A 12,339-nucleotide genomic window follows, 5' to 3' on the forward strand; every position below is an offset into this window, starting at 1 on the left:
ACTATGTTAGGATACATGGCAGAGGGGAAGTGAGGTCACAGATGGAGTGAAGCTAGCTGCTGACGTTAGGACGGGGAGATTATCCGGGATTATCCAGGAGGGCGCCATGCAATCCCAGCCGCCTCTATGCGGAGGAGGGAGGCACACGGTTCAAATGAGAGTGGTGGCATCTGAGGACTCAACCCGGCGCGGCTGGCTGGTTTTGCAGATGGAGGACGGGGCCCCGAGCCAAGGAGTGCACGCGCCTCTGGAAGCTGGAAGAGGCCAAGGGATGGACTCTCCCGGGAGCGCCCCCGGGGGGAACACAGCCCTGCCCACACTTGTATCCCAGCCTGGTCAGATCTGAGCCGGATTCCCAACCTACGGGCCTCTACAGGAACACATGTCTGCCCTGGCAGGCCACTAGGTTTGTGGCAGTTCATTGCAACAGCCGCAGGAAAGGCACACACGCTCCGCCGTGAGGCCGGCGTGGCACAGGGTCTGCTTTAAGAACAGCGTCCTTGCTTTCTCGTCCGTCCCTGGCTCGGCCGACACCGCTGCACGCGAGGTCTGTAAATGATCTGCGGCTGTGCTAGCCCCTGATCCGGGTGGGGCAGGTGTACTTTCACATCACCGGTCTGCACGCCCGTGACTGTCTCACGCGTGGGGCCTGATCTCCAGGCCCCGCAGTGGATTGACCTGTTGGCAGAGCCCCAAGGGCCGGGGAACAGGGTGGGGCTGGGCCCGGGAGTGGGCTGTGTGCCCTCACCCCGCCCCACCCACTGCCCCAGCCAGCCTCTCCTGCTCCAGCTGGAGTCCAGCCAGGGTGGGAGGTGACGCCTGCCAGCCCCCGACAGCCCCACAGACCCAGCCCCACACACCAGCACCCAGCCTGCCTGCCTTTGTGCCCACTTCCGGCTTCTCCCCGTGTTACTGTCCGCCTGCTTCTCTGCTCTGCAAGGAGCCCGTCGGCATCTTTGGTTTTAAAAAAGAAAAGTTATTTCTGTCTTCATCCTCATCGGTAATCTCTCTCCTCCTTGTGGTTCTGATTCTGCATTTGGCTCGCCAGCCTGGGGTGTAGCCTGAGTGGTGTCTGATTTAAAACCCGCTGGAGATCACAGGAGCTGTGGGAGGGAGGCGTGTGGCTGCGCAGCGCGGGGGGCTCAGAGTGGGACGGCCCGGGCACCTTGCACCGCCGGGCGGCCGGGGCCCTGCAACGTGGCAGGAGGCTGCTGGGCCGCATCTGACTCAGTGCCGGCCCAGAGGAGGTGCCCAGCATCCAGAACTGCAATGAGGGGTGGGCCAGGGGCTCCAGGTGTCCACTGCTGCAGCTTTTGCCTCTTTAGATGAGGGGCCAGGAATGAGGGCAAGAGAGGACCTGGATTCCAGGGGAAGGAGGGACACGGGGAGCGTCAGGAATTTCACGATCCCTTCTTCTCATCGCTCTGTCTCTCCCCCTCCTTTTGGTGGGATTGAAGCTAAATCTTCAGAGAAATAGAAAACAGCACCTGAATAAACAAAACACCAGTTCTGTCTGATTTCTGTGCTGATCTAAGTGGCCGCAGGCTTCACGGCTCCCGATACCACCTGTCGATGAGCCCGCTAGGGGTCAGCTGCTCGGGCGAGCTTGCCGGGCTTCTGTGCCCGATCTCAGGCCCATGTCGGGGTGTCGGCCCAGATGGGCATTAGCCAGCGCTCTGGGGAGACTCTGCCCCCCATGCTCTGAGTTGGCAGCCGTGAGACGGGGGACCCCAAGTCCTTGCTGACCGCCCTCCAGGGGCCACTCTCGGCCCCCGTGGGTCACCCACAGCCCTGCTCCTATGGCTACTCCATCCTCACACTGGTGAGAGCACCTCTGGTTCTTCTCGGGGTCGAACCACAGGGGGAAATGGTCTTCTCCTAGGATTGGTTTAGTCCACACCTGGATGGTGTCCCCTTGCCATAGAACCTGACAGTGTTCTGGGGAGGAAGGCCAGGGTGAAGGTCGCGGACCACGGCAGCCCGCTGTGCCCCTGGCAGTATTTCCCTCCAAGCAGGGCTCTCTCCGGTGGCCTCCTCTCCTGTTCCGTTCTGCGGCCCGGAGGGGACAGCTCTGTGCAGCCTCCAGAGTGACCCTTCCTGGTTCCTAAGTGGCCAGTGGTGGTCGCTCAGCCTTGCCTTCAGGGCTTAGTCTAGAAAGTCAGCCGCGCACCAAGCTGCCCTGTGTTCTCAGGGCTGGAGCTGCACTTGCCGACACAATCCAGCTCTTCGCATCCACCTCTGCACTGGCCTGTTCAGGACTCACACGAATTTGAATTCGTCTTTCTCATCTTAAATCCCTGCCCCGGCCATCCACAAAGGAGCTGTCAGTCAGTGTTCCTTCTGTCCCCAAGGAGAAAACCGCAGGCAACTTTCCTTTCATCTCCCCTTGAAGATGCGCACGTGCTCTCGCAGCCGTTTCTTGGCTTCTGAGCTGGTCGTCGATAAACCGAGTAAATTTGGGGCACCGCATGTGGGGAACAAGATGGAAAGCTCGGTGTATAATCCCGCGTGACCCCCTATCATGACGGATGAACTGAGGCAGCACAGCCCAGAAGCGTTTCTTATCCTGACGCTTAGTCTCCTGCCCATGGCCAGTCCCAGGCTTTCTCACGGAGAGGGAAGGGAACCCCTCCCCTGGTAGGTCCAGCGTCCCCCGCTTGGCCATTTTAGCTGCTCTTTGGCTGAGAGGGATTGAAGGGTGTCGGCATGCAGTGAGGGCCGTCAAGGGGCACGCTGTCCCTGAGGGTATTTGGAGCCACATAGGGGGGACTGTCACTGTAAATACCACTACAGGTATGCAGGGCTTCTGTTTGACCCCGAGGGCAGAATGCAGGGCCCAGCCTCCCCTGGTTCTGGAGGCAGTGTGGGCCTCGCCGGGAGCCAGGACGGCTCAGCCAGCTCTCTGCAGGGCTGCACGGTCTCTGGCCACTGATCCCCTCTGTTCCCCATGGCCATGGCTTCAGTGTCTGCATCGGGATGTGCTCACTTCAGACAGGAAGCCAAGGCCATCTCATGCCCATTCCTGATTCCCAGGCCAAGAGGGGATCTGAAGGGCAGCTCCTGGGGTCCCCTGGACAGATATGGTTGGGGTCTCCCTCCATCCTGGGGGTGGCAGGATGCCTTAGGGGAAGGCCAGATGGGAAAACCCAAGTCCAAGGGGGACTCCTGGGGCAAAACGTGCACAGAGTCCCAGATAGCCCACATGGGGTCCCTTTACAAGTCCACATGTCCCCACAGGGCTGTTGCACCCTGCTACTGGCCCCCATCAGATGAGGAAGCCAAGGCCCAGAGAAGCACTTTCCAGCATGGCTGTGCAGCGGGCGGGGGGTGGGCTTACAATTGCCATGTTAAATGCAGGCCTCTGCACCCTTCCTTGCATGCCTCTCCCACATATGGGCACCTGTGAGCGAGGGCTCCCCCCCACCCCACCGACCTGGCTGGGCAGGAGGGACCCCACCCAGCTTCCTCACCCTCCCCATGAGGGTGTCTCCTGACCCGAGAGCCCTCCTGCCTGCCACGCTGTCCTCTGAACTACCTTGTTGGTCCATCAGAGTACCGTACTTTTTTTTTTTTTTGAGAACATTTATTTTCCTGGGTTCTGTTTCCGGAACCAGTCACCCTTGAGGACCTGAGGCCATTAGAATCTCCCTAGATGCCTCCTCCTGGCTTCCTTGCCGAGCTACATGGGATCCTCTTCCCAGCAGCTCTGCTTAAAGGGCTATTTTAAATGCAAACGGTCTGAGGCTTGTCATGCAATCTGTCACTCCCTTTCACGAGTTGCAGGAGGTATATGGAATGGGATTTCTAGATTTTTTTTCTTTCAGTGTAGATTTTTCTAGGCCACACTCAGAAAAAGCTTCCAGGGTGCATCCACTTAAACGCTGCCTGTGTGGGGAACCGGGTACTTGGCCATCTCCTGGCTAAGGGTTAGCCCCCAGCCGCATCATTAGCAGAGGAGAGGTGTCAGGTCAAGAAGTCAGAGACTCGGGTCATTTCATCCAGTGGTTGGCTTTGTAGGTGAGAAGCTGAGGCCCAGAGCGCCCGCTGAGGAAGGCCCACATCTTCACCATGAAGGTCTGGCGTCTCAGTTTGCAGGGCGGGCTGCTTCTACCCCAGCTGACCCCAGGAAGAGCAAGGTCCCGTGCACTGTGTTCTAGCCTCGACCTGTCACAGTCCGACCCAAGGACTCGAATCTGCCATCAGTGAATAGCAGCAAAGAGTCCAAGGACATGCATGGGGTTTCATCCCCTCATGCACTGAATGTGCAGTCACTGTGCACTTCTGTGCCCCAGGCCATGTTGTAGGAGCCGGGGCTCCAGGGGAACAGTAGGAAGTAAGCTGAGGAGAGTGCATCCCACAGAGAGACCAACAAGTGCAGGGGCCTTAGGTACAGACAAGCTCGTCATTTGCAAGGAACAAGGAGACACTTAATGTGGCAGGAGTGGGGTGATTGAGAAGAGAGAGCAGTGAGAGCTGAGGCCACACCGTGTTAGGCTGGTGTCACCCAAGAGCACTTGGATGTGCCTCTAATTCCATGGGAAGTTGTTGAAAAAATAGTAAGCAGCACAGTGGCATCCACTTAATTTTTACATTTCTTCAAGCTCCCTCTGCTCTACAGAGAGTAGATCAGTGAGGGGAGGGACAAGCACGGAAGCAGGGAGACCAGAGACTACTGCACCAGTCCAAGCAAAGCTGATGGTCACTCAGATGAGGGCAGGGAACTGCTGTGTGGGACTGTGGACATTGCTGCTGAGTATCTGCTGCATGAAGCACTGGCCTGGCGGTGGCCAAGGAGGTGAGCCTGGTTACAAAGTACTTGGTTCTTGGCTTCGAGAAGCTTCTTCAGTGTTAGGGAAACAAAAAAGTAAATAGTTCCCTCTGGGTTGGTTAGATTATCTGCTTCCTTGATCATAAGCAGAGAGGCGTCCTTGTGCTCCCCCAAGACACATAAAGGCATGTGCTACTGTGCTGGGCTACGTCCATGTTTACTGAGATACATTCCTGTTGTCTGTTGAGTGGTTTTCCACCTTCTTCTGGAAAGTATGGACAACCTCCCAGACAAGGGGCCAAGCTCTGACCTTGCCTTGATCATGTCTAGTCTTTTTTTTTTTTTTCCTATACTCACCAGGACTCTTGGTTGCTGGTGACAGAAAGTCAGCTCTGCCAGGCTTGAGCAAAACGTGGAATGTTCTGGCTCCCTTGAGAGAGAAGACCATGCATGGTCTGCATCAGTCAGCTTAGGTAAAGCTGCAGTAACAAAACAGGTCCCTAATCTTAATAAACCACAAAGGTTTATTTCTCATGCCACATGTCTGTCATGTACCCCAGGGGGCTTCCTGGGAGGCCCAGGCTGACAGAGCAATCATCATCTCATATTTTGATCACCATGCCCCTGGGCAAAGATCAATGCTGGGGCCAAGGGACAGGCTCACACTGGGGACTGAATGCTCCAAACATCCAAGAAGTTATATAAGTCACTACTCAAAACTCATTGACCCAGACTAGTTTTAAGGATATCCAACCGAGGCAAGGTCACCTCCTGCAGCATCAAGCCCTCAGAACATCTCAGAAAATGCCGGTTGGGTCCTGTGTGTGTCATGGTCCCTTAATACTAATGATGGGGTCCAGGAGAGTCCCACATAATGCCTGCAGCAGCCTGCGGCACAGCTGTGCTTGTGGTGATCAGGGTGCCAGGCCTCTAGAGAGGTAGCTCCTCCAGTATGCCCATGTGGTGAAGGGAGCAGTCCTTTCCCCGGGGAAGGGATGCAGGCACCCAGACTCAGTGTGAGCACCATACCTTGGGTGGCTGTTTTCCTGGCTGTCAGTGCAAACTTGCAAACCATTAAATGCATTACTGCATCCTTCTGAACTTTTTTGGCTAAAAACAACGTAAACGACATTGTCTTAAACTGAAAAAGAAATGTATTTGGTGTGTGTAACTGAACAGTCAGGCATAGCTGTGGATTGTGTGCCGGGCTTCAGACCATGTCACCAGGGCAGTTGGTCAGTTCCTCCCTGCCAGCTGCTCCACTGTCCTTGGTGTGACTCATTCTCAGGCAGCGTCTCCCCCACAGTGGCCTCAAAAGTAGAAATAGCAGCAGTAAGAGTAGGATCCATTGTCCCCGCCAGGGTCACATATCCTGCCCCTGTGCCAGGCACCTGCTGTGGTCAAAGGACAGCCTAGCCTGCCAGGCTCCCTTGCCAAACACTGGAGTCCGGGGGTGGGCAGTGGGGATGGGGAGGGGCTGGGCAGCCTCACTCGACCACCAGGCTGGGCTTAGAAAGGACTGACCCCAAAGAACAAGGGAGGCACAGCCCAGGAGAAGGGGAATGTCTTCTGCACAGGGACTGTGAAAGGTGTGGCTGGTCGGTAATTTTGATGCAAATGGAAGATGAAGAGTGATAGTGCAGGATGGAGAGTGGAGGCAGATATGGGGGCTCTGAGGGCTCTTGTTAGGACCCTCTGAAGGACGCGTGGATTTCTGACCACACCCAAGAGCCTGGAGTGGGCTCTGCTGGGTGTGTAAGTGACCAAGTCAGCCAACTGCAGTCTTCGAATGTGTGTGTCCACATCTGAATAACAGAATGACAGACAGTTGCCCAGGACCTGCTGACAGTCATGGGGTCTGTGCTCCTTGCCTCCACTCAGAACCCCAGGTCTGTCCTTTTGTTCAGTATTGAGATGGACACAGGAAACCCCCCAGTGTCTGCCCTTGACAGTAGCTGGGGTTTCAAGACCAACCTCAACCACAATCCTGCAGGTCTGAGACATTCTGGGAGGTTTGTGACAGCCGCACAGGAACCTCAGCCCCCAGCTTGGCATGTGATGCCTCCTTTACTGCTCCCGGTGCTGGGCAAGTGCTGGGCAGACCCAGAGGCAAACGGTGGGGAAGAGGTGCAGCATCCCCCTACCATGCAGTGTCCCACATAAGGCCTGCTGGGCTGGGTGCAGCAGTGTGCATCATTGGCTCTGCTGCAGCAGAGGCCTAGATGCCCCTGCTCCTAGTTAGAAAGTAAGGAGTGTCAGGGGCTGCAGCCACTGCTGGTTGAACAGGGGCCCAGAGGCCAGTGACCTGGGAAGTTGACTTGGTGGTGGAGGTTCCAGCTGAGGCCAAGATGCCTCTCTGAAAAGCCCTGTGTCTTGCTGTCATCCACCCACAGGGATGCTCGCCTGGCCTCAAATGCATGCTTCTCCCCTTTGCCCAGTCCAAAGTGTTCTATCTGTGATTCACATTTGCATCAGTGAGTCCTGGGAAGCGGTCAGCCCAGGCAGCCAGCAGCCCCCGGCTCCCTGCACAATGACAGCAGGTCCCAGGCTGCCAAAAAAGGCCAACCCTGGTGGTGACATGAGGCATACACGGTGACAGAAGGGAAGCGTCCTGAGAGCAATCTAGCCTACCTTCTCTCTCCCCAGGTCAGAAACTGAAAATAGGAGCAAGATAGCCACTTACCACAAGTTCTGTGTGAAGACCAAATAAGGTGGAAAACTTCATTTTGATGAAGTGAAGAGATGACTTAGCAGAGCTCCTGTGATGATAATAAAGATCAGGGTGGTGATGGTGATGATGATGACAGTGATGATGATGATGAGGGAGGTGGTGACAGCGATGATGGTGATGAGGGAGGTGGTGATGATGGTGATGAGGGAGGTGGTGATAGTGATGATGGTGATGAGGACAATGATGATGGCAGTGATGGTGATGAGGGAGGTAATGGTGATGATTATGGGAGAGCAAGATCTCAGAGAGTAAAAGAAACAATAAGAAAGGGACACGGATGAATGGCAATAGCTTTATGCGTGTGGCAGAAGCCAGTTATTCCTGTCATCAGCCCATACTGAAAACAGCAATGATGGTGGACAGACAGCCAAGCCTGCTGATGTCAGTTCTCCAATCCCCCACAGCCCCCTAGTTAATGCCCCCCTGAGACCCATGCAGACAGTCACATACACAGTTTCCTGCTGTGCCTCCCATGATTGGTTTCTTGAGTTGTTTCTCCTTCCTTGTTTCCACATACTTTACATTCTACGATAATAAAACCAAAAGCCAACCCGGACTTGGGGCTTCACCTTAGCATCTTCATGTCTTGGCAGCGCCTGATGGTGTAGCCCCTTCGGGCCTCTTTGTTCCAAGATATTGGACTCTACGTAATCATTTTGTCTCTCATCGGCATGTGTCATGCAGCAGATGGTGGTGGTGATGGTGGTGATGGTGATGATGAAGTGATGAAGTTGATGGTAGTGATGATGGAGGTAATGGTGGTGATGGTGGTGATGACGGTGATGGTGGCAATGGTGATGATGGCAGCAGCAATGATGAGTATGGTGATGACGATGGTAATGACCCTGATGGTGGCAATGATGTCTCCCTCAGTGCCTCTTCACTGCTCTTTGGGGCCATATCCAAAGCAGAAGTATGACTGTGTCCAGGAGCCAGAGGACAGGAAAGACCTCTGCAGTGGGAGGTTTTCATCAAGCAGGTCTCATTTCTATGGGTCTCCTTTCTCTAATGAGATAATTGAGGTAGCAGAAGGGAATCTATTATTCTCAATGTTCTTACTGAACCAAAATAAAAACTTGGTAAATTTTATGTCAGTCTACATTCTTCCCTCTTTTGTTTAATATTTTATTGGTCCATATAATCCCAAAGTCTAGGAACCACTGGCTAACTGACCTAGGCTAGAAATGGCTCCCTTTCTGAAATGTTTCTTCTAGAAAACACATGCACATACACACACACACACACACATTTGCTGCACACTCTCTCTGCTGCTGGAACCCACAACCTCTGACTTTAGCCAAAGGCCTACACCAGTCATCTCTCAGTGCCCAACACTTCCCTAGACGACCAGCATAGAGCTGCCTACATAGGGCTTAAGCAAGCGAGGTAATTATGAGTAATAATAGCAGCTTACAGAGAGTCCCCATGGTTGTTCAGTGGCTTTGTGAGCTACTCTGCTTAACACAAAGAGGTTCAAATCCTACATATCCCTTCAGGGCCTGGCACATATGGGGCTCCCACACAGATGTCACAGGGCTGAGCTGGCCAGATGTGTTGCCTGGCCCATGTACTTCCTCCAGTCATCTGATTGCTGGTGCCCTTAGCCCAGACCACAGAAGGTCCGTGTCATGCTCTGTCTTCACCCCATCCTCAGGATTATGAGCCCCTGATGGCAGAGCTAAGGCCCTACACTCTGTGAGTCTCCTAGTCCCTGCATGCGAGGCACAGGACCTATCTCCCCTGTAGGCTTAATAAATGATTCAGATTGCACATATGCATGCTACAGAAGTGAAAGAGGAGGGGAGGAAGACACAAAACATCTGGGCACATTTCATCCAGGTGCCAAACACAGAAGAGGTACATGCAGCTTAGCTGGACCAGTGCCCAGCCCAGCAAGGGTCCCATGTACTCAAGCTACTCTGATAGTGTGCAGTTTGCTTTCTTTGCTAATTACACAATAGGTCACTTAGATGAGGTGGACAAGCACTTGGAGTGGGTATCTACCAGGGGTTAGGTATGGGTGGGTGGTGGTGGGATAGAGAGAAAGGCCAGTCCCCACCCTTGAGCACTGTAGAGAGCAAGGGGACTTGGACCACCTCCAGGGGTCAGTTAGTGTGTCTGGTGGTCTGTGCCTGAGCCTGGGGCCCATTTACCAGCCAAGAGACTCATCCTGACCTTGCCATTAGTGAACATGTGACTTTGCCTTGGCAGCTTTACCATCTCCATCCATAAAATGGCTGCAGTCCCATCTCCTTTGCTGGGCTGCTATGACCAGTGAATGGCTGATCCCAGATGACCAGACCGAAGTGCAGGGAAAGGACTCCAAAAATTGTCAGTGATGATGCAGCAAGGACACATAAAGCAGAGACAGAGGGGCCAACTCCATGGGGAGGACCCCCAAGGTCCTGAGCAGGATTTGAAAGGTGGCCTACAAAGCAGAGCATGCCCCATCAGCGGGGGTCATGAGGGTCCAGGAAGTGAATATAGGAATGGCACTTGGAACAGGACCTGGTATACAGCAGGTACTCAGTTAGTGTTGGCGACGACAATGATGATAATGATATTGCTGTTCATGGAATTGTATATTTTGTGTTGTTGGAGCCTCAGGGTTAGTGATAGGAAAGGGGTGGAAAGGCAGGTGGGAGTCAAGTCCCAGAGGACCTGGCCTGCACATTGGTTAAGACAGTGTTAGCTGCTGTACCAAGTAAGTCCTTCTCATGTAGCATGATGTGGTAGACGTCTAATTGTTGCTCACTTCAACAGTTCAACATACGGAGACCCAGGCATCTTGTGGGGACCCTAGAAGAGTCTACCGTCCTTTAGGGCCCAGCAGTCCTAACTCTGAGCTGGGCAAAGTGGCAAGAGAGACTGTAGGGAGGCACAAGAGACACCCCACCACCACCACCCCATCCTTGTAATGAAATATGCCATTCCATTGCTCACATTCAATTGGTGGAAAGTGGTCATGTGGCCCTATCAGGATGCAAGGGCAGCTGGGAAATGTAGTCCTGGACTGGACATCTGCTCCTCCCATCCCCCAAAGGCAACTCCATTCTGTACAGAAAATGAGCCTGCATGTTTGCTGAACTACCTGCCTCCCGCATAAAAGGAGCCAAGTGATGCTACCTGAACTTCCTCAGTACGCTTACGTGCACTCATTTTTTAACTGAAGGCATATGTTTGGGGTTTGAATATGTGTGCTGGTTCAGCTTAGAATGTGGATTGGCCACAGAGAGGGTTACAGAAGTTATCGTGAGATTTTTAAGCTGTTTTCCTGAGGTCAGTCCCATAATTCCTCTGTGGTTTTTTCCCAGGGCTTAGGAAGGAGGTTGTGCAGGAGCTTTTATATGTGGGGGAAATATATGAACAGCAAATCGCTGAGCCGAATCTTGTTTTTGTGTGGTGGTGGGTTTTCTCCGTCCCGCCTTGAGCTATGCGTTAAATCTAATGACAGCGCTCATACCACGTCCCCCGAAATTTATGTCGAAATCTGCTGAGTAAGAAAAGCAAGCAGAGGACTTAATGAGGAATGTGAATCACGGTTGTGGTTTTGTTTGTTTTTTAGGAAAGAGCATCTATCACCAGAAAAGTAACAATAAGCATTCTCTTCCCAAAAGGCAGTCACCCTCGGATCTGCTGGAAGACCCAGCAGCATTTGAGAAAACCATGCTGGCGGGCTCCGTGAGCCCAAGGCGCACTGTTATTCCAGCTTAAACCACAAGGCAGAGTATTGACTCTGCAAAAGCCGGCCTTGGGGTTCATATGGGTTCCTCCAATTTTGCAAAGTCAGGTCCCAGAACGAGGCCTTCACTTCCTCCCAGATCTTTCCACAGGAGAGCGGGTCTCGGCGCTTCGTAGGTCAGATAAATGAAAGGCCCAGCTGGCCTGATTTCTGCGTCCAGGGACTGTGACTTTTCTAAACCGTGTTTCTCTTCCCTCTCTGTGCAGAAACTCGTGCAGACCGCAGCAAGAAACTCTTCAGGCACTACACGGTCGGTTCCTATGACAGCTTCGATGCTACCAGGTAAGATGTGGCTCTTTCTCTGCCAGGCCCACTCTGGTCAAAGATGCTCACGTGTACCATGAAAGCGCTGGACCAGCTTGCATGGGGCACTCGGACCCCCTTGGCTTTTTCCCTCAGTGGGTCTGCTGTGACCCCCTGTACATGGGCTGCATTGAAGCCACTGTCTTCTGGTGAACCTCCCCAAGATGCGGTCTCGATGCTGCCCGAGGTTTGGGGTCGGGGCTGGGTGCACTTGCGGGGTGGCCCAGAGGAAGAGAGGGCTGCCTAAACAGGAGGAGGAAGACTAAGCATTACGTGGGGATCAGCACAGATGTCAGAGATGACAGGCACTGGCCACCAGAAATCTTTAGGATGCCATCACTCTGGGCTTCCACCTCAGATACATTTGCCGCTTCTTTCTGCCTCTGAGTTGAGGTTTTTGTACAAGAAAGACTCATCCCCCTTGAACAGTGTGGCCCCAAGCAGGCAGAGCCTTGGAGCCTGGCAGGTTTGCTTTCTGACTGTTAAAAGGCCGGTTAGGGGCAATGTTTGGTTCATGCAGAGAGCCGTGTACCTTTGATGATGCAACACGGGGCACAGGTTCGAACTTCCCCACAGAAACGATACAGGCACGAGATGTCCATGGGTGTCTGTGTGCCTCTTCCCTGTAACTCTGGGGGAGGCCGAGGCAGGCTGGGGTCCTGCCAGGTGAGCCTCACTGACAGCCACTGCCCTGCTGTCACTTCTGCTTCTCTGGCTCTCACTGTCCCCAAGCACCATGTCTCTCTACCCCTCATTCCTGTCACAAACACCAGACTCCCTACACTGGGGGCCGGG

At 53.9% G+C, this 12,339-nt stretch overlaps 1 protein-coding gene across 5 annotated transcripts in view; it reads left to right on the forward strand.

Annotated features, from left to right (window-relative positions):
* Positions 1-12,339, forward strand: part of SHANK2 (SH3 and multiple ankyrin repeat domains 2) — a 512,111-nt gene that overhangs the window by 313,801 nt on the left and 185,971 nt on the right. For all 5 annotated transcript variants that reach the window (XM_055314494.1, XM_055314499.1, XM_055314504.1 and 2 more), the window contains exon 15: positions 11,448-11,523. In XM_055314494.1, the coding sequence (XP_055170469.1) occupies positions 11,448-11,523 (76 nt within the window). The remainder of the gene's footprint in view (positions 1-11,447; positions 11,524-12,339) is intronic.

Source organism: Nyctereutes procyonoides, unplaced genomic scaffold, assembly GCF_905146905.1.
Source record: "Nyctereutes procyonoides isolate TBG_1078 unplaced genomic scaffold, NYPRO_anot_genome, whole genome shotgun sequence".
In the NCBI taxonomy this organism is placed as follows: Eukaryota; Metazoa; Chordata; class Mammalia; order Carnivora; family Canidae; genus Nyctereutes; species Nyctereutes procyonoides.